General features: G+C 39.9%; 1 protein-coding gene across 1 annotated transcript in view; it reads left to right on the forward strand.

Annotated features, from left to right (window-relative positions):
* The window catches only part of acsf3 (acyl-CoA synthetase family member 3), a 37479-nt gene that overhangs the window by 9931 nt on the left and 2750 nt on the right, over positions 1-24798 (forward strand). Inside the window, exons 5-9 of the mRNA XM_084362523.1 lie at positions 86-231; positions 6250-6347; positions 6708-6834; positions 22287-22421; positions 23031-23142. Of these exons, the coding sequence (XP_084218649.1) occupies positions 86-231; positions 6250-6347; positions 6708-6834; positions 22287-22421; positions 23031-23142 (618 nt within the window). The remainder of the gene's footprint in view (positions 1-85; positions 232-6249; positions 6348-6707; positions 6835-22286; positions 22422-23030; positions 23143-24798) is intronic.

Consider the following 24798-nt stretch of genomic DNA (forward strand, 5'->3'; position numbering starts at 1 on the left):
ACGACAGACTGAAAAATTGACATGTTTCTCAAAGTTTTTACGGCATAGTAGAGTGTTTCCCTCACATTCGTCCCTCTCCCTCCAGGCTGATGGTTTCGGGCTCGGCTGCTCTCCCTCTTCCCACGCTGCAGCGCTGGGAGGAGATTACAGGACACACACTGCTGGAACGTTATGGCATGACTGAGATCGGCATGGCACTGTCCAACCCTCTCAACGGCCCACGCATCCCAGGTACTCAAGTTTGACTGACTGGATACACTTACACAACCACCCACACACGCACTTAGACTTTTACTCAATATGGACATACACACATATATATAGGAGGAAACACATTGAAGTTAGATAAAGTGACTTTTTCAGAGTTGTTTATTGTTATACTTCTTGTGAAAAAAAAAATCAATCAGGCTCGGGTGTCAGAAACACTTACAGCACTAAAACAGCTGAAAGTCAAGGTCTTGATCCTCTTCCAAGTGAACTGTGGTGAGGTTGCAAGCCAACTGCTGGATCAACGGCAGGAAACCAAGCTAGAACAGAACATTTTTTTAAAGACAGGTTTGACATCTGACAATCAGCAGCTACTCAAACTTAAAAACCCTTTAATTACAAAACCACTGACTGTATAAAATATGGACAGAGCCAATGTGGAAGCGCCTTAAACCTGCATTCTTTCTAATGGCCAGCAAGACGAGACCACTGGTTTCAAGAAGAGGTCCAATTGTATGTAAGCTTATGAGAAAATGATCCTACTTCTCACTTGATTTATTAGGTCAGTAAACATCTTTCTAATGACTTTATAGTCTTAATCGCTAGTTTCAGAGCTTCTTCAGCACAGCATGATGTTCATTTTGTAAATTATAGTCAAATTTAGAGTGAAAAGACAAAAAAGCAGGGTATGCTTGATGGTGTCACTACCTTGATAAGTAGCAATCAGGATATTCTCCCTACACCCTCTAATATAGTCACTTCTGTCTCATAAAAAACAAAATGCAATGCCAAATGCCAAACTTGAGGGCTCAAAACGGTAGTCCACAAACTAATGTGTGATGCCACAGTGGGTTTACACTTGATCAAAACAGACCAAGGATGACATTTCTTCTTGTGGTCTTAACTAGCATGAACACCAATATTTACAGTGAAGAATGCAGGTGTGTTGCGGTCCAGCACACAATCACCCTGATGGATGAAGGCAGACTGTAGAATGTGGATGTTATTCACATCAAAATGTTCGTCTGAGATTTGTTATCAGAGGCTTTCCGTAAAAAAAAATCACTTTAGTGTTACCTCTTTTCTCTGTTGCTGCTGTGTAGTAATTAAACCCTACATGTAACTGCCATTGCTCTTCAGAATTTTGTAGCTAATGATCATCAATCAGCAAACTTGCAATCAGTGATTTCATCCACTACAATCACATGCAATATATATTTTTTTAATGTCCAAGAAACATGGCCTGGGAGTATGATTCTAGACAGAGCTTGAGGCTTTCATGGAGATTACTTCAAATGAAAATTACTTCCTGGAGCAGAGGATTGGGGTTTTTGATTTCCCCTCTTTTGTGAAGTTGAGTCTTATTTTAAAGCAGCTGATAATAGCACATCACAAGTGTGGTTTTGCTGATTGGTTGGTGAAGTTTGCTAGGTGTCACTTACAACAGGGCCAAATTTGATTAAAAGCCTCTAGACAGCTAGATCTTCTAGCAAGTTTATTATAAACTAAGATAGTGTTGTTTCAACACAGTTTTGATGACTGTATTTCAATGTTTAGTAGAATCCAATGGGCATGTTTCTTGGCCCAGGTTAACAAATTAGATGCCACTGCAGTAAAAACAGCTTGTTATATTCAGTCTGGATTATTCTGCACTTTTGACCAAAGAAAGCAAACTTTCCTCTTCCATATTGTTCCACCTCCCTCACCAGTTTGATTCAGCCCTTTGGCTTCACATGTTGTGTTTCGATCGTAGGCAGTTTTCTCTGGTGTGATGTCAGATAAAACCCCATGATCCCAACTACACCTCCCTCACACATGCACAAACAAAGGCAGGGTCTGAAAATGAGGTCAGACAAGCGGTGGTTGCTTTCTTCTCCTGTCTTCTCCTGTCCTCCCCCCTTCCTCTCTCTCCCCACCTTCTTCTTCCCCTCCTGTTCCCCAGCCAACTCTTCCTCTTTACAGGTAAAGCTAATTAGCTTGCAAGTGGATTGAGTAATCCTCTGTCTGGCTGTTTTGTTGGGGTATTGTTTTGTTTGTTTGTCAGGTAATGTTTGGCATAAACTGAGCAGGCTGTGTTTGATTCCTCTCCAGTGATTATTAAGAATGGCTTCAAGAGGTCTATTGATGTTTCCACTGCAGCACAGGCACTTTTTTGGAAGATGTGTGTTTGCGTGCATGTGTATGTGTATATGTGTGTGAGTGTGTGTGGAGGTGTGAGTGTGTGCGGGCATGAGCTTGTGCCTGTTGAGTCAGTGTGTTCCTGTCTTGTCTTTAAGTAGGTTAAAATGGATCAATAGCAGCTATAGGAAACACTCTCAGCTGAGTAGAGGTGTGCAGTCTCTTCTTCTCTTTCACACACTTACTTTCTTTTCTTAATGTCCTCCACCAAAGAAGATAACTCAGCTTATAATACACTTATTGACAGCAATATTATATTACATAAATACATTTCTACTATATTTAGGACATCTAATTGGCCCGATTTTGTTGTATAGCATACAGTTTTGGAGCATTCCAGATTAACAACAGTGTGGCTTTCTAGGTCATATTGCCCCTTTTAAGATGTAAATATGTGAGATTAGTTCAACCTAGTTTTTATCTGTTTCATTATCTCACTCTGCCATCCCTTTCATCTTTTCGATTTGTCTTCTACTTTTCAGCCTCTTTTTTTTGTATTTTTACCAGCGGTCGACAGATATGGCTTTTTCCGAGCCGATACAGATACCAATTATTAGAAATCAAGGAGACCGATACTCAAAACCGATATTCATTCGCAGTAAAAATGAAAATCTTTTAGATTTTAAAACAACCAGTGATGGAATGACCCGAAGTACGGTTTACTTAAGTACTGCAATTAAGTACAATTTTGAGGTACTTTACTTGAGTATTTCCTTTTTTTGCTACTTTAAACTTACTTTCCACTACATTTATTTGATACATTTAGTTTCTGGTTACTTTGCAGATTAATGTTATTTTATTGTTTATAGGCTATTAATTGTAATGTTTTACCAATCGGATGGCTTTGTGGGTGGGACATTGTGTGAGAGGATGTTGTATCAGAGCCAATATAGCATGTTTTCGAATTAGTTTGTTTTATTGGCAATCTAACAGAAAAATCACTGATACCTATAAAAATGCTGAATATTGGCCCTGATAATCGGTCAGGTCGATAATCAGTCTCTTTATTATTATTTTTTAAGTTCCTGTATTTGTATATCTGCCAATACAGATTCCGATACCAATAACAGAGCTCAGTCCTCTTGAATATTATTATTATTATTATAAATATTACTATTACTATTACTGTTATGGTAGGTATTATGTGTAAGGCACCTCAAGGTAAGGCGTCTCAATTAATGTTTGAAAAACAAAAAAAAGGGCACAGAAATGCATTTACAGCTATTAGTCAGTAGATTTCTATACATTAGTTCAAAAGTCATGAGAGAGTTTTGAAGAATGCAGTTGGACTGGTACAAGGATCGGAGACTCAATCTGATACCTGATAAGTGAATTGCTGATATTGGATCGGATTGGTCCCAACATTTTACTGATCTACAGAACAAAGACGAAATCACATTCTGTCATCTTGCCAAAGCTTTATACCATTGAAAGCCTAAAATTGTGCATTCTTGCAAGAATTTCTCGAAATAACTATAGAACAATCCTATCTGGACCTTTGTTTTCCCTTCTCCACTCTGCACAGACCTTTTCTCATGCAGCATGCAGCATTTATAACCTGACTGTGCTCTACCAACATGCACTCAATCTTGTTGAATCATCGAAACCAGAACACTACAAGTCTCCAAGATTTCTACAGCTCCTGACGTGACAGAAATAAAAATGATTATAGAAGAGGCCGTAGAAAGGCGAGAGAGATTCCCCGAATGACCCTTTAAATGGATTTTGGAGACTTTGTCATTGAGGGAGAGGAGTCTGTTTTTTTTCATTTTGTCGATGGCAATTTTTTGCTGGACAGGATGAAGAACCCGAGGAAGATTACTTGTTCTACACCTTCTCACTCCAATCGGAAGAAAAGAGAACAAGAAGCTGAGAGACTGACCTTTTTTGTTTGGGTTTTAAAATCTCTTATTTAAATTCTATTTATTCAACCATGACGGCCTTGATCTTAAGGAGGCCTATTTTACTCAGGTATTAAGGGTTGGGTTATGCTAGTGAAGAGCTAGTTTGTACCCTGTATTGTTGAATCATATCTGAAATTAAATGGTTATAGTTGTTCTGAACAGTCACACATAAATGTGAAGTGAAAAGCCAGCTGTCGCAAATAGGTGGAGACATAATGTTGTTAAATTATGGGGATAATGGCACATTTTCTGGCAGTCTCTCCTGGAAGACATTCAGTGTTGTACTCAGCTGTTCATATGAAAGTTACAAATGAAAAAATAGATGAAAAGAGAAGTTCAAACTCTGGCTCTTAAAAAAACCCACACAGCTGCTCAATTGCAGTGTGAAGTTGGTAAGAACATCAATTTGTCAGTTTCGTAAAGTTACAAAAACAGTCAGACACAATCCTTCCAATCCAAGTCAGAAAAATGTCAAGGGAGGGGGTTTCCAAGCTAGTCGACCCTGAGACCATCACTTCAGATGAAGCATATAAGTGTCCTTCAGCTGTAGCTGAACCTGTCCTCCAAACTGTTCCTCTAATGAAAATAAGACGGCAGAGCCACCTCGTGCTTTAGGTCCCAATTAACCTTGTCCACACCCCCACAGCAGTTCAGGACGCAGTGATCATTAAAACCTTGCCAGATTTAACTTGTCAGACCCTCTGACTTGAGCTTGTTTGTTATCCTGCGTCTCCACCGACAAACAGTCTAGTTACTTTTGTGGTCAGTTGGTTTTCCCTGTTGGACCAAGCGCAAGTGATGGAGGGTGTGTGATAGACATTGCCCATCAGGACTGGAGTGGATTAGATCAATATGAAGTGAGAGAATCACTCTTTAATCAGGACCTGACCTGCTCTTTATTGGGAGAGCAGTGGTCTGTGAAATGGCATAATAGCCTTAAGGCAGGCACGCACACACTCACAGAAAAAGCCACTGAGACCTTCTCTGTGCATCCCCTGTGCACTCTTTGCTATAATTACTTAACTCAGGATGTCACACTTGCACACACAGAAAGATGGAGACTGCAGGTGGTGTCAGTACATGGGGGAATTTTCAATTTGTAACACTTTTCTTTTAAAAAAAAAACACATTTCTTATTAAGAGTTTCACTTAAAAAATGACTGCAGCTCACAGTTGAGAACAATTGCTGCATTTGACAGATCTCATTGTATTTCATAATTTGTTGGCTCATGTAACATTTTTATGCAACTGTGCTGAAATAAAAAGCCTTGTCAAGCACTCAGCAGTAGTTGACTGGAAGATTGAAATCTACTGTTCAGTCACTGCTTTCTTTCTTCCATCAGAAACAGCGTCAAACAGGTGCAAAATTGGAGACTATTATTTCAGTGGATGGTTATGGAGGTTTATGGAGTATTACGGGCATTGTGTGTGTTGGAGGGGGGTGATATCATGAGCTTTGGGTTGACTAGATGCTGTGGATGCTGCAGATCTGTGTCATTTTAAGAAGACTCTGTCAGTACTCTTGATATATCAGAACGTATCTGTTCTTACAAGTCTTTGACAAACCGTCCAATACACAGTTCTCCATTCAGAATTTACTCGATGTTGGAGAAAACAGCTGTGTAAGGCCATTGACCCAGAAATCCCCACTACTGTCCAAGTAAGCTGACTGGCAACTGAGACGAATAGCTTTCAGTTTAGTGTTTCACAAGCTCAGCAAACCATTTAGTGACCAGTTATGCCCTGCAGACGGAGGTTAATGCCATCTTGGAAGAGAGCACTCCCACAGTAGTAGAAATCCTGCACTAAGGGTTGATGACGATCATTCCATTGGTCATTGCCTGTACAAGTGTTCACCTTCTTTAAAGTGGAACAAAAATCATCCCATCTTGCTTTCAACTTACTATATTCCCTTGTACTCATGTGCTTTTGTGTGTGTTTCTGCTTGATTTACTGACAGGGGCTGTGGGGTTGCCGCTACCGACTGTGGAAGTCCAGATTGTCATGAATAACACAACCAACATCACGATTGTGGAGGGCAATCACAGAGAGACTCGGGTAAACACTGAATTAATACATTATAAGCCGACTTTTAGAGGCGGGCAGTTTTAGATTTTAGATTGTGAATTGATGTTGAAGGTGTCCACAATCTTATGACAAATCATGGAAATCACATGATTTAACATCTTTACTCCTGTTTCTAAACTTCACATAAGCAAGGTAACATTCACATAACTTGTACATTTGCAATGTGAGTTACATTTAGTGGCATGTCGGATGAGGAGCTTGTGCCAAAGATAAAGGTCTAGATTGTGATTGTAATTAAATAGATTGTGGGTTTTTATTTTTTTGTAGAATATTTTGCTTTCATAACTCTGCAACTGCAAGCTGGTCTCTTACTCTCTGAATATATTGCAGGTACGTCCAGGTCTGGAGGGCAAAGAAGGGGAGCTCCTAGTTCGGGGTCCGTCTGTCTTTAAGGAATACTGGAACAAACCTCAAGAGACCCGAGAGTCTTTCACTGACGACGGCTGGTTCAAAACAGGTACCCAACCCTCCTCTCCTCATCCGCCTCCTCCCCCCTTTTCTCTTAACTCACACTTGAGCACTGTACATGCACACATGCACGCACGCATTCACACACATTCCCTTGGAGGGAGTGAATCCTGCCACTAATTGCATCTACATGAGTTGTACTGTCGGAGGGATTCACAGGAGGGGGAAAGATGTCAACAGATTTTTTCGTCTCTGCTGCAGACTTCACTTTCAGGGCTCTATTTTAAACACTTAAAAACCAGGAGACCAGTCTAGGAAAGCACACACATACACACACACACACACACACACACACACACACACAAATTGTGTGTACCATATGTGTGTGTGCACATTTTGGGGTACTATGAGGGAGTGATAAATGGACTATGTGTGTTTTTGGTGCTGCAGGGCATTTTTCCTCCTAAGTGGTTGTGACTGCTCTGGGTCTTGAGAAACCAAGTGTTGCTCTCTCTCTCTCTCTTTCTTTAGTGTGTGTGTGTGTGTGTGTGTGTGTGTGTGGCAGCACATAGGGAAGCTGTCATCAGAGGCTCTCTCTCCCTGCAGCACAGCAATTCTCTTTTTGCCCCCCCCTCCCCAAGGAGCTCTGCTTTACTCCAAAGCCACCAGTAGACAGGCGTTTCGTTGTTTGTGTGTAGAGTGGTGGAGGCTGGGGGGCACAGAAGGGAGGGCAGAACCAATAGGAGCTTTTAATTGTCATGTAGACAACAAGAGATACGAGCCAGAAGCAAAAAGAGTGAGAAAAGAGCTGGAAGTATTGAGCTTGGAGATGTAGTGGTGGACGGGAGAGAGAGTATGCTACAAAGGGTGGCATGTAAGGCTCCCGAGAGAGTGGGGATGGACAAGGTAGGGACGGGGAGCTGGCAATGGTGGAGGCGGGGAAGGGCAAGTGAAAAGAAGCAGGGAAGGAGCGAGTGGTGGAGAGCGAAGCAGGGCGAAGCAGTGGGAGAGCAGGGCAGAGTGTGTTTAATTGGCTTTGCAGGCTGGAAGGACAGAGATCCAGAGCACAGCACGCTGCTGTCACACTCCATTACAGCCACTGGCCACATAATGAGAGCCTGTGCAATCAGCTCCCCACAGACCGATCCCTCAAGCCACACACACACACTCACACACATATACACACTGTGGACTACTCTATAGGCAGCTATCAAACTCTTGCCCACCCACCTGCCTGTGTTCCCTGATGCCAACTTAAACACACACACACACACACAGGCACACACATATAGAGTTGTGATGTGGCAGGAGTTCAGTTTATGTTTTCTGTAGACAATGTTAGGTGACAGCTGAAGCACTTTAGAAGCTCTCCTCTTGTGGTTGCATCATTAGGTAGAAAATCTCTGGTACTAAAAGGTCTGTATAGGGGAACTCCACCGATTATACACAGCAAACTCTGTTTACAGGTCTCAGGGAGTACTGCATATGTGGAAAAAGGTCGTATTGTGACCCCAGAGTAAGATGCAGGAAATCTGATAAATTGCCTCAGGTGATGTCATATGAGTCAGCATCAGTTGGGGCTGAAGACTGCCAGTTTAAAAATGGAAAAAAAAAAATCTGCATTTGTGGAGTTGGAAAGAAGTGATCTTACCAAACCTCTGTAGCCCTCTACATTAACCGCCACTAGCATAACTTGAACCTCTGAAAGAACTATCTGAGGATGAGTTGCATTGTGGGTAATGTGCCAGATCAGTGGAGTACTGTTTAAAATGTGTATTTCCAAAAATATCAAACTGTTTTATTAGCTAATTGTTATATTCTTAGTCAATATTAGATTAATTGGGGATCTACGGCGCAGCATTTGTTGAGAAAGTGTTTGTCACAGCTCTGAACGACATTTCTGCCTTCTTCTGAGACTCGGGTACTGTAGTTTTAACAGCCATCTACCATACCAGAGTGACAGAAAAGTTCTCTTACACAAAGAAAGAGCATTTTTAATCATTTAAACTGTTTGCCACAGTTTTGATAAGATAAGATAAGATAAGATAAGATACGATACGATAAGTTCAGATAAGATAAGACTTTATTGATCCCTCACCAAGGAAATTCACAAGTCATAAGCAGAGGGAAAAACAGTTTACAGTACGGAACAAAATACTTGCAACCTAAAGCTGTGGACACAAGTAACTCACATGAACCCTGTTTGTGGATGTGTGTGTGGGGGTGTGACTGTACTCTTTTTAACGTCACACCTGCTCCCTGTTTCACACTCCACCTTCCTCTCTGACACTGTCTCATCCTCACACTCCATCTCTGACTTGCTAACTCTTGGCTGATCTCTTGTCACCTTCCGACGGAGCTTTCTCTCTCACTTTTTTTTTTTTTTTTTTTCCATCCTCCAGGTTTTGACCTTCAGGTCAGGGAGGGGGAAAAAAAGTGTTGAGACTGCTTTTCAGGGATCTGACTACGATGTCCATTTTTGGACTTTTACAATGAATTGCAAATATTTGACTTGAGTAAAATACGCACACCATCTCATACATCCACTAAGTGTTGAAGAGACTTTCCTGCCATGAATTTTGCCTCGAAGCTGCAGCTACTTCCAGGCTCCCACCCTCCATCAATTAGTTGTGAAGGAGTTGCAAAGGTGTGACTGAAACGTGGAGGATGAGAAAAAAGTTATCTGATGGTCTTTAGACACACTGTATCTAAGATCTAAGCACGCAATGTTAGATTACAGCAGAAGTAATATACAGCCATTAGGCTCAATATATTTAATTACAAAGACAAAAACAGGTCATAATGGGAAAATAATGTTCAAAATCATGCCATTAATTATATTCTAATCAATCAACACACAGGCTGGATTCCATTAATGTTTTGTATATATAAGATTTCTTACCCATAGCAAAAAATAACCATAATACTGTATATCTAATGCCTCAAAAATTATATAGACCATTGTAGTTCATCACCTCAAGAAATGTGTGTGTTTCTGTCAATACTAGAGGAAAGAAATAGGCATTTGTAGATTTTTCTGTTGTTTAACTGATAAGCAAGTTTATCGCTGCAGTTCTGAAAATGTGCATTTCCTGTTTTTATCATATGTAATTACACAGCCAAACTGATAGCTTCACTTTTTGAAACCTACCTTTCTGACGAATAATGCATCACATGTGCATTAAAAGTATTATTATCTATTGAGCTTCAACAAACAGCAGTTCAGTGCTGAAATTGTACAGATCCAGTTTGTTATGTGCATGTTTTCTTACTTTCTTTCTTACTTTTTTATAATGCTGATGGCATATTAAGATGGTATAATGAAAAGAATGCCAGTCAAACCTCGAACAAAAACAATATGGGAAATGTGATGGAAAAATGACATTTACCTTAGTTTCCTGTATTAATTATAGCCTCCTCATCCCTCCACAAAGATCTTGTGTTTTTTTCTGCCAGTTATCTAATCTCCTCTGAGACTTCAGTGGTTGTTTAAGTCCAACGTTTCATACATTTCACAGGTTTTTTACTAAGTCTGTTTCCATTGTATTTCTTGACATTTTCTTTCAATCAATATATCATCTTTCCCACCTCAGCTTAGCTTAAAAATATTCTTGCAATAGTATGACTTTTTTTCAAATTTCCAACATATTCACTCAGCGTATCCGATGCACAAATTGAAATTGTGCATGGAAACAGGGTGATGTAGCAGGCAGATATGTTCCTCCCTGTTATCTAAAGCTGGGTTAAGTAATTCACCTCAGGCTACTACATTCATAACCTAAAAACTTCCTTTAGTTAGATCACCCACTAGAACTGTGTCAAGTCTAAATAATAAAAAGAAGGTTTTAAAATGGTTTTAAATTCCATGAAGGTCTTAAAAACTGTTCTGTGTGGCCTAGTGGAAGATGACATCTGAGCAGAAAAAAAAGCTAATAGGAGACTGACAGGCCAATAGGAGAAGGAGGCAAAGGCGAGATTGCTAAAGAAAAGTGAAGTGTAAGAAGTGGAGAAGGAGTGTGAGAGTTTGGATCAATAAGTCCTCAGCTGGCAAGAGGTGTCTTCTCCAGTGCAAGCGGGTGCTGTGTAGCATGACTGGCAGCTCTATAGAGAAGCTGTCACCTTCTCCTGAGTGCTCCCTCTTTCCACTCATCTTCACAAACATCTCTGAGCACATTGATCCCCTCTCACCTTTTTTAACCCTCTTTTTGTGCTCATGCTACAGTCCATCTGCTGTCCAGAGCTACAGTATGAGGTCAGCTCAATTTGACAAGTGGACTGCTGTTGGATTTGTTGCACAATTGTAAATACTATAACAAGTTAAGGCAACATAAGTGAAAAAAGGGATATAACTAGTGATTGTGCTGTAGATTTGGGTTTAGTCAACCAAGAGAGCGCAGCGCTCCTCCTGGAATTGATTATGATGTTCTGAAATAAATCATAAATAAATGTATGAATACATAAATTAGTAAGGACTTGTGGGAAGAGAAGGGAGCTTGAGCATTAGCAATTTTCAAATTTTGCGTTTCAGTGATGAATAATGGAAGCTTAGTTGTAGCAGGCAGTGTGGAGGAAGCTGTGTTTGGGGGCTGACGATTAACCCTGTCTTATCTGATGTTTAATTATTTAATTAATTGGAAGGGACTCAGACTCTTGGGCATAAAAGTTAACAAGGGTGTTAAATCTTTGTCTTTTTACCTCAGTTTCACACTCTTAATGGCGTATTCCCTGCAGAAACTACCTATGTGAGACAACTGAATCTTGTAAGAGCAAGAATTAACTATAAGTGTGGCAAAATATGTTTTGGTGACTTATTTTAATATTTTGTTGCTGCAACCATTAACGGTATGAAATATGGGCAGAACTTTTAGATTAGAAACCAAAGGCTAATGCAGCAGTGCCTGGAGTCCTTTTGAATGGCCAACATGGGGCGACGGTTTCAAAAAGACCTCTGATTATATGTAAGCTTATGAGAAAAAGACCCTACCTTTCACTTGATTTATTTAGTCAGTTAACAGTTTCCTAATGAGTTTATTGTCTAAATCGTTAGTTTCAAGTCTTCTTCAATACAGCATGATGTTTATTTTGTAAATGATGCTCCCTTTTAGATTAAAATAGCCGATAAAGCAGGCTACGCTTCAGGGCGCAGCTACTACTAGCACAGGAAGCCCTCATGTTCACATCAATCAGGACATCCCCACAGCTCCACCCTCTTGTCCAAATATGGTCACTTCTGGCTCCAAAAAACCAAGATGGCAATGGCAGTAATGCCAAACTCAAATCAAAATGGTAGTCCACAAACCAATGGGTGTAAAAAACATTTTCCTTTTATTTAAAGATGCTTCTGCCAGGTTGATAATAAAACATGTTTTAAGCTTATTGGTTATTGCTGCAGAGGTTTGTTTTTAAGCATTTACATTCTTAAGCAAACCTTATTCCTTTTTTCATTTGACAAAGCTTGAATGTAAAAGCTAAAGCCCACATAATATATGGATTGGTCGATGTTGGCCTATCACAGATATATCAGAATCAGCATATATGTTGATCAATATGTGCCGTTTTTATGGAATGTAATGCAGAAAAAGATGCTCGTAGTGATTGTAATTATTAAAACTAAAAGTGTTTGATAACCACATTTGCAGGATCATTGCAACAAATGTGTGTATATCGGGCGATATATAGCGATGTCAGAATTCCTAATCTCAAAAATCGAGTATCGTCGGGCTCTAATTAAAACAAATTGAATTGAGATTGTGTGTGTGCCTCTTGATCAAGCTTGTGTGTCTGACTGTGGCTGCTTGATCGAGACTTAGAGAGATCTAACCCCAGCTGTAAAGGTGAGCTTCAGGTCTGCAGGGTAAGATCTCTTCACAGACAGACAGACAGACAGAAGTGTGGCTCATATCCTGCAGAGCCATCACTAGTCATTTGTGCATCGCTCTTTTGCTCCCAGCTGCGCTCTCCTCTTCACTGCCTCCATCCCTCTCTGTGTTCCCAATGTCATATTTCACCCCGAGTCACATTGTGTCCTCCCAACTCCAATGTCAGAGCTCCCTGTGGGATCCACCAGCACCCCATCCCTCCTGGCACTTCGTTTCAAACCAACCAACCCTGTAACATGTACAGCCAAGGTGTCAGCACACAGTGCTCCCGGTCTTATTACCACCAGTTGCAGGTAAATTTAGTAAAATGTTGCATCATGTGAGCTACTAAACTAAACTAAACTCACAACTAAAGTTTTTAGCAAACTGTTGATGCAGCTGCCATTTTGTTCCTGCAGAATGGAAACATTAAATAAGATATCTCTTCTGGTCAAAAACAAAGAGACGAAAAACTTTGAAATCAAAAGTGCGAAAAGCAAAACGAATCTGAGTTTCGAATCTGGTTTGTTCAGGCTTTACAATAGACTGCTGTATGTGTGTCTGCGTTGACTCAGATTGATCAGATTTGTGTGATTCAGTGCAGAGAAGGTGCATGTAAACTGCAGTTAAGTAGTCTGCTTGATGAACATGGCAGATCTGAGACAGACATCAATCCTCAAGTTCAGCTTGTTATCTGCTGTTGGAGAGGCAACCCAGCGAGGAATATAATCAGTGACATTAACATAAAGCAATTCAAGCTTCTTTAATTGCATTATATTAAACAAATTAGATCACTCATCCAAGTGCAAAGTGCTTTCTTGTACGATATTAATTACTAAAAAAAGGAGCTGTGACAAAAGTTAAGGATGATAAATAATGTCAGAGCTGAGATTTCACTGCTTGGCTGTCTGTTATTTATCCTCATTAACTCTTCCATCTAGTCATCTGGGCTTTAATGTGGAACATTAATATTCATATATGCTAAGTGTTTACAGTCACTCTGAGAAGAGGCACGACTCACTTTTAGACCTCTCTCATCTTTGTTCAGATATCAGGCTCTCCTCTCCACAGTGATGGAGGGCACTCAGCTTTAACCTGCAGTGTGAGAGTTTAGGTTTGTGTCGAATGTGGTGAAAGAATGTGACTCTGCTCGTACTCACAGTGGAGAAGCATCTCCTCATCAGGCTCGCTTTTAGACACTTCACTGACACTAGTGCAGATACACTGATAAACAATAGTCAAAACACATTTAACAGAAGGTAATTTTTGTAAAATATATTTAACCTTGATGTCTGCGCTGTTATAATAATACTGTAAAATTTAAAGTAACTGGCTGGCAGCAATAAACTAATGACATGCTGTAATATATTCAACAGTATGCTCATTGTAAATTGAATCACAATACCTATAAAATACTGTAATTGTCATCACAGTAGGGTTCTGTATTTTGCATTACAGCAAATATGGGACTGTAAATTAATAACCATAAATAATTACACACTGTAAAATTAAGTCACTGTTTTTGCCAGAAAAATGTCATTTGTTGTATCACTTCATTCAACTTTAGAGTGTTTTTACATTTGAATTCTTAGACTTGACAGTCACATGCAGAATTGATTGGTAAGGGAATACATTTAATGGGATTACGTAATCAGGAAAAAAAAAATAGGTAACTGTGTTCCGTTAAAGTTAGAAAGAAAGAAAGAATTATGTAATTAGTTTACAGGTACATTTCTTAAAAATACTAACAGGATTACAATTTAAAACAGAGAATGATATAAACTTTTTCCCTTTAACAGACAATATCTAAACTTAATGTTTGACTCCCAGCCAAAAGCAGACAGCTGTTTTATTGTTTTGTCAAGATGCAAAAATGGTACTAGGATCCCAACTGACTTCAAAGGCTAAATGTGCCCTAGATAGATAATTAGAAAGATAGATAATAAGGGATCCTACATATTTATAAAGCATTTCTAAAAGTAAAACAAGAGCTTTATATCATGTGTTTTTAAAGGTATATGTAAGAATTTAGAGCGTAGGTGCTTATACCTGGGCCAGGGCTAGCTGGTTAGCATGCTAACTTCAGTAGAGATCTTTTAAATGTAATACTTCACATTCTGTTGATAATTTTGGTACATTTTTGAATGTTTTAAAATAAAATTCTTACACATTGCATCTTTTAAATATACATTTTCTTCTCTAGAAACATCGGGCGGGCTGAATTGAACCTAATGGCGCGCCAGCTTTGGCCTACAGGCCCCACTTTGGGCAGCCCTGTACTACTGTGTAACCATGCAAACATGCAAACATGACAAAAACTTCACAAGTCTGACACAACATCAATCTGTTCTTGAATGAAACTAAATACACAAGTGTGTATCGTTACGGAAGACACACTTTTGTATTAGGATTACATAACTAATCTTATTGCTATTTATTTTCTTCTTTGTCTTTATTTGCATATGTTTGGTATTGAGGTAATCCAAAAGTAACGGAAAGTAATCAAGTTACATTACATAATAATATTGTGATACTTGCACTATGGTACTGAATACATTTTTTAACAGGTAATTATAAGCTGTATCTGAATACAGTTTAAAGTAACCCTCCCAACCCTGGTCACATGTATCCTAGTTACATTGATTCAGTGTGAGAAAGCACAAAAACATCACATTGTGGAAAATTTTGAGATATTTTAATGTACTCTCTACAAACAGAACATGAAAATCCAAGCAACGGAAGCAATTAAAAAATCTGTTAAAGTGGAAATCTGGGTGAAAGTTCCCTATAGCACAAAATAAACAGAAAATACTTAAAGTCTCAATATTCAGGGGACAAGAAATCAGTGAGAAAACTAATGTTTTGGCAATACTGTCACATTATGAAAAAAAAATGACTTTACACATTAAGTATTTAACATTTTACAAAGAGTAAAACATTAAATATATTGTCTTTTTTCAACTGAGTATATGTCAAAAAGGAAGAGCAAATTATCACATTCTGTTTATGTTTTATGCAGCATCTCAACTTTTATAGAATTGGGTTGGTATTTCATTGTATAATGATGGGAATTAAAGACACGCAGGCTTAGGAGAGATGTGCATCTTTATAAAAAGTCTTTTTAATTTTAACCGCCCACTTGAGTGTCTGGAGCTGGATTTTTTATGTACACTTTATCCATGGATGAGTTTGCAGTCTGAGTTTGAGTCAAAACCAGACTGAGAAAAATAATGTGAGTGTGGACATGTTTTTATTTTATCACTCAAAGTGCACTTTACAGGAGGCCACATGCCAGACACATCTCCAGGGTTGAGTGGAGGGGGTACACAAAAAAACAACTACATGGTACTTAGATCAAGGTCAGACTCAAATCACATTCAATTACAAACACTCACATAACAGTTATTTCAGAAAAAGCAGAAATCTGTTATGGGGTCAGAATGTCCTGACAAACTAATGGATGACTCCTGTCACCTCCACAGAAACTGTTTTTGTGCATTTTGAGTTGCCTCTCTGCCTCCCCGACACCTCTAGTTGTAACGCTCGTGGCAGACAGGCTGAAGTGTTTTTGTGATGTTGGCCTTTGTCATATGTCACACTATGCCCTTTTCTTTCGCACATTTTTTGTCTAAGCAAAGCAACATGTCTAGACTATGTGTGTGTACGTTTGTGTCCGTGTAATTTTGAACAGTTGTGTGGAGCGAGGCTCATGTGTGCACCCAATTAGACATAAATTGAGAACGCCGGGCATTTATGGCATCAATTAATGATTTGGGGGAAAGCATTGAAAATACAGCTACTTCTGAATCTTGTCAAATCATAGTACCCATTTTCTGAGGTAACATCAATGGCACCATCACTGTGGAGCCCCTCTGCTGCTTTGAGAGTTTGTTGAGTGGGTACTCAGGGAGAGAGGCAAACAGTTGGTTTGATGGATAAAGAGCCCACAGCCTGGTTCAGCCAGGAGGGACTCACCTGCCTTGTCTGGGATAAATTTAAGCTCCAACCTGAGTGCATCAAATGTAGCAACAGACATTGCATGATCAAAATTGTGTTAAATATATTGGCATGTGTGTATTTTTTGTCCCTTTTTTGTGTGTGTATGTGTGGAGTGTATAGAAATCATGTTACATATAACCTTTCATTTCCAGTGAGGGTTGCAGCAATATTCCAGTTTCAAGATTAACCATGGTATGAAATCAAATTAAACATAAAAAAAACATTTAATCCACTAGATCTGGATTTTAATTTGGATTCACATTGGGTGTTAGGATATCAGATTTTCACTACACGATGGCCAAACAAATTCACAATAATGATATTATTGCAATATCTATAAGAATTTGAAAAGAAAGCGTTAGCAATCTAAGCTATCTTTAACTTAACTTACTGTGTGTCTTGAATAAAATACCCTCAAAATATGAGTGTATGGGGGGGTAGAGAGAGTCTGTTACCATGACTGTAAAACAAATGTACAAAAAGAGCATTTGCTATTAACTACTCAGTTTACTGATGAACAAACGGATAAACTCATGAACAAAAGATGCACAAGGTTGAACGTCTTTGGCGGATTATTCACACAATATTATCATATGCGTGCCAATCACACAATATCAGTACGTCATTTTTAGTATCTCTGTTATTATGTATATGGCGATATTGCGACACCCCTAATTCACATCAAATTGCACTCACTCATAGATACCAGTAACTTAAATATGCCTCATCTTTTTCAAGATCCACGTTATTTGCTGAGAAATTAACAAAAATGACAAAAAAAACACCATGTCGCACAATTTTAAATTAAAGTGAGAAAAAAATCCTGAATCCATCCATTTATGCAGGAATCCACACACAAAGTTAATGAAGTCTATTCTGGGATGAGACCAATCCTCCATCCAAGTTTCATGGAATCAGATCTGATATTTATATATATATATATATATATATATATTTTTTTTAATAACATTAATGCATGTCTTACCTTCTGTTTTCATCCCTTTAAGGTTCATTGTAACTGATAATAATACACTGCTCAAAAAAATTAAGGGAACATATCGTCACAGTACAACACCAAGTCAGTTAAACTTCAGGGATATCAATCTGTCCATTTAGGAAGCACGGAAGTGTTTGTGAATCAATTTCACCTTCTTTGGTGCAAATGAAAGTGACAGGTACAATGGAGAGGCAAAAGCAAGACAACCCCCAAAAAGGGAATGGTTTTGCATGTGGTGGCTACAGACAACTGCTCTCTCCTTATCCTTCCTGACTGATTCTTCTCTAGTTTGTGTTCTGCTAGTGTCCTTGTCACTACTGGTAGCATGATGCGGTACCTGCAGTCCAGTCAGGTTGCACAGGTAGTCCAGCTCCTCCAAGTGGGGCACATCCATACATGTGGTCGCAAGAAGGTTTGTTGTGTCTCCCAGCACAGTCTTAAGAGTATGGAGGAGATACCAGGAAACCAGTCGTTACACGGAGAGAGCTGGACAGTCATGCGGTGTTCCCTTAATTTTTTTGAGCAGTGTCTTAATAATAATGTAATACTGTATACCGATCATGTGAAATCATGATATTTTCTTAGACTGCTACCAAACTGGTCCCTAGGTCCGGTATAAATAATTACAGCATATGGCTGTGTAATGCTGTATGGAGTGAACATGTTTTATAATCGATTTATCTTCTACATTTTCACAGTTGATGTTTACAACTGTCACTGCAGACAATTCATATTTCTCCTCTTTTTCCCATCCAGTTTGTTCAATGTAATATGCTTGGTTTACCATGGAAACCGTCAAGAATTACACACATGTAGACATCATTGTGCAACCACAAATCTGACTGCAGGAACGAAGGCCAATCACCAGAGTTCTGTTAAAATGTCACACTCCAGCAAAAATTCCTCTTAAGGCAATTTTGTATTCATCTGAAAAATTGCTGGAGCTGGATTTTTTTTTCTTTTTAAAACGTTGATTACACACTTCTCTGCACAATGTTGTTTTTCCCGTTAAGAAAATGATAATTAATGGCTTAAAATAATTTTGTGTTGATTGTCTGAAATTTCAATTAACAGAATAAAGTTTTCTGCAGAGCCAACTAATGTCATTTTCTAGTTTTCTAAAAGACATTATGGAAGTTTCTCTGCCCTCCATCCTCCAGTCTTGATCTGTTTTTATTTCTTTTTTTTTCCACACTGTGTGCCTTCACTTTCTTTAATGCCTCAGAATGAGATGAAAGCCCAGTGCAATTAGGCTTCTTATCGTTTTAATTAAGAAAGCCATTCGGCCATATCTGCCTCCGACGCCATAACACATAATGGCAGAGAGTCTCTGATGCCTGAAGTTGTGTTTGTGTGTGTGTGTGTGTGTGTGTGTGTGTGTGTGTGTGTGTGTGTGTGTGTGTGCATGCAGCGTGTGTGTGTACATACAGTATCTGTGTGTGTGTGTGTGTGTGTGTGTGTGTGTGTGTGTGTGTGTGTGTGTGTGTGTGTGCGTCCTAGTAACACAGTTCCCAACAATCTCTCTCCCGCCCTTCTTTCCTCTTTTATCAGTCTGTGTTCTCCAATCACTATTCCCACTTGTGCCGCTCTGCAAACATGCTGTTCTATCCCTCGTTATTTCCTTCTCCTCAAAGAGACAAGGTCAAAGAGTCCTGTATAAGTACTTCAAACTCAATCCAAGTATGTTGTCTGAGTGTTTCTTTTCAACCCCTTTGTCAAACATTGCCTCATTAATGCCATTTCCTTCCTCTATGTTTAAACATTTACAGCCAAATGGACAAATTGTATGGTATTTTTTATCTGTTTTAGCCCGTGCACACACTAACAGTTTATCAGTGTGCATATAAACAGCTCTTTTCCCTATATTTATTTGCATACGATGAGTGCTACATGGCTGTAACCAAATTAGTCCCACATTTTATTTTATTTTCCCCTCTCCATCCAAAAGAGGAGGAGAATAGAGGAAACTGTACTCTGTTAGTGGTGTTAACACCCAAACAAGCTCCTCTGCTCCCTCCTCCTCCTCTCCCTCCATCCTCCCTCTCCTCCCCTCCCCTGTTACCCTGGCCTATCAGTGCGGAGCAGTGGTCTGTGAAGAAATTCCCAATATCTAAATTTACACACTGTATCAATCTTGTTTAATAGACTGGAAAGCTTATAGCCGCCGTGGCAAGCCGGCAGAGAGGGCAGCGGTGATAAATTGTCGGTGTGCAGGCGACAGCCGCCCGTGATGTATAATGAAATATTTATGATTTATCCCAGCTAATAAACTGAAATGAAGTGCGTGATGTATGGGAACAGATGGGCCCTCTATTGATGCTGAAGCGGAGAGGCAAGAGGGGGAAGAAGAGACGGGAAGATAGGTGGAGAGACGGAAACAGGAGATGTGATGAGAGATGCTCCAGAGGTAGTGAGAAAAAATGGAGGGCATGGATCGGAATAAAAAAAGTGAAAAAAAAACATACTTGTGTGTGTTTGGCTGAAAGTGGAAAAAGTGGACAAAAATATAAGATGGATGGAGGGATATAGCATTAGAGTAGAGAACAAATGAGATTAAATGATGAAGTAAAGGACAGATGGAAGATGACGGTAAAAAAGGACCACCGCCAAAACAAAATCCTTCTCCTAAAATGCTTCATTGTGTTGATTCCAGGTGAGACAGAACCAGTTGTTTTCCGTTATTGATTCAATATTTCAAGTGTAGACTATTTCTGCTGTAGTGTCAGCAAACACACACAGCTGAAGCGGGTGGAATAGTGCTGAGAAGGGCTGCACTCGGGATTTTCGAAAGGCTGAGGTAACAACTCCAAAATCTCCCAGTGACACCCCAGATATAAAGAGGTAGTTCAGCATTTTGGGAAATACACATATCCTCTTTATTGGCTGGAGTTAGATGAGAAGATTGATACCTCACTCATATGTGTTCATTCATTATGAAGCTACACTAGCTTAGCTAGTTTAGCTTAGCTTAGCATAAATGACAAAACTTCATATCAGAGAGTTATCCGTTTTCTGATCTTACTCTCGGCAAGGAGGTGAACAAGCTCATTACACAAAATCTCAAAGTATTCCTTTAATGTCCACCAACCAAAAGCTGTTGAATTTACTTAATATTTTATTGACATTTTTGCATTTTATATATTCATTTAACCATTAAATTATAATTTCCTTAAATCTAATCTCCCTGCACAATTCTCTGAATTATTCTCCAAAACAACATGTATTGAATTCTGGTTTAATTTATTTTGGTATTTAAATAAAACAGTCTTGTATGTCCGCAGAGGGTCTATAATAAAATCTTGCATCTTTAATTAAATAAAATGTACAGATTCTAATGTGCAGAAGGTGTTTTTGTATTACTAAGTATGAAAACTGTGATATTTAAGGATATTTAATTAGCCTTAAAACTTAAAAACTCACTGTGTCTATTTGTCCTCGGATCATTGAACCCCCAAATGTTCAGAAACAGCGGACATGAATTGTCCTCTGTGTCCTCAATCATACTGAAGCTACCGTCACGGCCCCTAATCCTGAACTCTGCTGACCTCTAAGTCTACCACCTAACTACAGCATCAGCTTGACCTCATCACAGTGTCTCACACACACACTCTCACACACACACATCCATCCATCCACTTCCTCCTCGGTCCCAGCTGCGGACATGCCACCTGTAATAATCCAAAAGGACACCTTCTTGTTCCTTCCTTTCTCCTCCCCGCTCCTTCGCTCCTCTGTCCATTTTTCTCCCCCTTCGTCTCTCTCCACTCATCCATACTGACCCATTTCCTCCGCTCGTCATCCCCCGGCCCAGCTGAGCCCCTCATCCCACATACTGTACTCATCCTCCCCCACACCTGTCCCCCAGACACCTAAGTGTGTGTGTGTGTCTGGAGGATGACGTGAGGGGATCTTAAACACTTATGTATCCACTGCACTCTCTCTCTTAAGCACGCACTCACACACACCTTGTATTCAATCAACTTTACTTACCCTACATTCCTTGTTTCTAGTCATAAAGGTGATATGAATATTATTTGTACTGTATATTCTGTTTTTTGTTCGGTTTAATTGGGTTTCACAAAGATTTTTCTCCACAAACTGGAAAGCTGTTGTTGTCTCCTGCAAGAAACCACTCATAGCAATTATAGTAAATTAGGTTGTCTTGCGGAAAGCATGGCTCAGAATAAGCTTCAAGTGATGACAGAAAGAATTAGGAGAAAATGCTAATAAGTTGCTGATTGCGCTGCATGAATGTAACTATAAAAAAAGTAAATGGTCAAACTTTGGCATGTTTACGATGCAAATGGTACTTTTTGCCAGATTTTCACTCATATTTAGCCATGCTAGCAACTAGGTTTAAGGGAAAGCAGAGATGGCGGGGCGGTTGATGCACCACTTTGGTCCGAACTGAAATATGTCAGCAACTATTTGATGGATTGACGTGAAAACTGGAACACTTATCCATCCAATCATGGTTGAAGACCCTTAGTCTTGTTTAAAAATACAAGATTAATACCAATTCACAAATTCACAGGTTTGATTAAATGTCAATCCATCCAGTTTTCTAACCTATTCACAAACAAAACACATACGTGGACCCTGACTCCGTCTTACTTTGTGTGTACTGTTTCTCTTTTTGTCTTTTAGGGGACACGGTGGTCTATAAAGACGATGTATATTGGATCATGGGTCGCAGCAGTGTTGACATCATCAAGAGTGGCGGCTACAAGATCAGTGCACTTGAGGTGGAGCGTCAGCTGCTGGCTCATCCAGACATCATAGGTAAGAGTGCTGTACTGGGTTTGTGTCTTACCAGTTGTTCTCACCACGGTCGCCAAGTTCTTGTTCATGGAGCAACATCAGGTCTCTGTAAACAAATTAAAGAGTATGGTCTCAACCTGCCTCTTTTGAAAAGTGTCATGAGATAACTTTTGTTGTGACTTGCCACCATATAAATTAAATTGACTTGACTTGTAAGTAACTGGCCAGGGATCCTTTTTTCATAGTTCTGTCTCTCTTCCGTAGCACAATGGATGTAAGATAATCTTATTTAGTGCATTCAAATCAATATTAGGTTAGCGCTGTAGCCCTTTTTATCCTGTAAATAATCCCCAAATTTAAGACAATGATCCTTGTCACACAGACAAGACAACCAAGGAGTTTTGTATGAGTTATCAGTGGCCTATTCCTGATCTTCATGTAAACACCTTCTTATGAAAGATAATAATCAGCATTAATAACCCCAGTTATTGTTCTGTTTTAAAATCAGTGTGCTCAAATACAGACGAAAAACGTGTTCAAGTCCTAATTTTAACGCCCTGCACCGCAAGATGAAAGAATATGAGTTAAAACTTAACAACATGTCTGCTTTGTGTGATTTTAATCTTGCAGACGTGGCTGTGATTGGGGCCCCAGATGCTATTTGGGGTCAGAAAGTGACTGCAGTGGTGCAGCTGAAGAAGGGGCAGAGTTTGACCCTGCCAGAGTTGAAGACCTGGGCAAGGTACTGTGACTTTCAGCTGGATAATATAATGGCTTCAGTCAACAGTAATACATGAAAAAACACACCTACTTCATTCATCCATCCATCAGCTTTGCTCGCTTACCTGTTCTAAAAGGATCTCAGGTGACATTAGGCAAGAAGCAGGTTATACCTTGGTGAGGTCACCAACAAGCGTCCAGAGAAACCCAACAAGCATGGAAGCAAGCCAACTCCACCCAAAAAGGCATAAGGCTGGTGAAGAGGTTCAAAACATTAGCACTATTAGGCGACAGAGCTAACCACAGCACCGCTGTCCCGCCCATCCTCCCTTCATTCATATCTGGCAAAAAAGTTTCGCCTGGCACAACTTTTGCCGTAGTGAAATATATTGCAAAGTTTAAATTAGAGTTTATTCTTACTTTGACTTTGTAGTGTGAGCATGAGTATTGTACAGTTTGCGTTGCACTTTACAGCAGCTGATGAAATAACTAATGCACTGTCCTGCACCATTCACAACAAAACACAAAAAGAGCACCGATTCCCATTATTGCGAAGGAGTGCTGACCCTGTCTTGGTTAATTCTTGTTATGTTCGATTCGAAAAGAAGCTCTTTGCCAGTCCTGTGGTAAACAAATGAAGGCTCCTAATGCGGACGCTGCAGCTCTCCAAGCAGTTCTGCACACACATCCCCCAGTGACCAGCCCCCGAAGTCCTCAGATCAATACGAAGGGATGTGAGAGAAATAGAGGCCAGAGATGGACTAATGAGGGGAGCTGAAGGAAAGACAGGAGATGAAAAAAGAGAGGATGTGGAGGAAGCGGACAAATGATTGTTATGGAGGGCTTCGTCTTACGTGCTAACAATTCGGTTTTTTTTTCTAAATGTCAGGAGAGTTTATTTTGTCGAACGCAGACAGTCGGTGGTGTCATGCGGCCCTTTGCTTTGGAGTGACCGAAGGCACAAATACTGCTTGTTTTTTAGTTCCCCCCTCTTTTACTCACCCTCTACATAGAATTTTGTCCAACTCATTTGTCCACATATTTCTTCACTTTTCCACCATCTGGTTTTTGTCTGCTGCACTATCCATCTACTACACACCACAGTAATTTATTCACTTCTCTGAATTCTGAGTGCATTTTATATGTGTGTGTGTGTGTGTGTGTGTGTGTGTGTGTGTGTGTGTGTGTGTGTGTGTGTGTGTGTGTGTGTGTGTGTGTGTGTGTGTGTGTGTGTGTGTGTGTGTGTCAGGGCTGTGGGCTCCATATGGTGTGGGGGTGTTAGATCCTACTGCTGTGGCCTGCTGGTCCAGCATGGTGGATTACTACTGCTGCCTGTGACCCAGGTTAACACACACTTGCACAGACACACACACTGTGATACACACACAGTGTTTGCAGCCAGAGGTGCTGCCAGCAGACAGGCAGTGCCAGCCCACAGCCCACTGCTGAGGCCAGGGCATAGGGGAGAGAGAGGGAGATAAAATGAGACATAAACAAGTAGATGGATGCTCACTCTTCAGTGCCCTGGCTTCAGCTGTCAGTCTGAATCTCTATCACACCCTCTGCGCCTCACACTGCCTTCAACACACACACACACACACAAACACCCTCACGCACACACAAACACACTGCCCTGGAGAAATTGGTGACACGAGCAAGCCCCATTACAGAGACAGTG

This window comes from Pagrus pagrus (assembly GCF_965226575.1).
Source record: "Pagrus pagrus genome assembly, chromosome: 1".
Classification (NCBI taxonomy): domain Eukaryota; kingdom Metazoa; phylum Chordata; class Actinopteri; order Spariformes; family Sparidae; genus Pagrus; species Pagrus pagrus.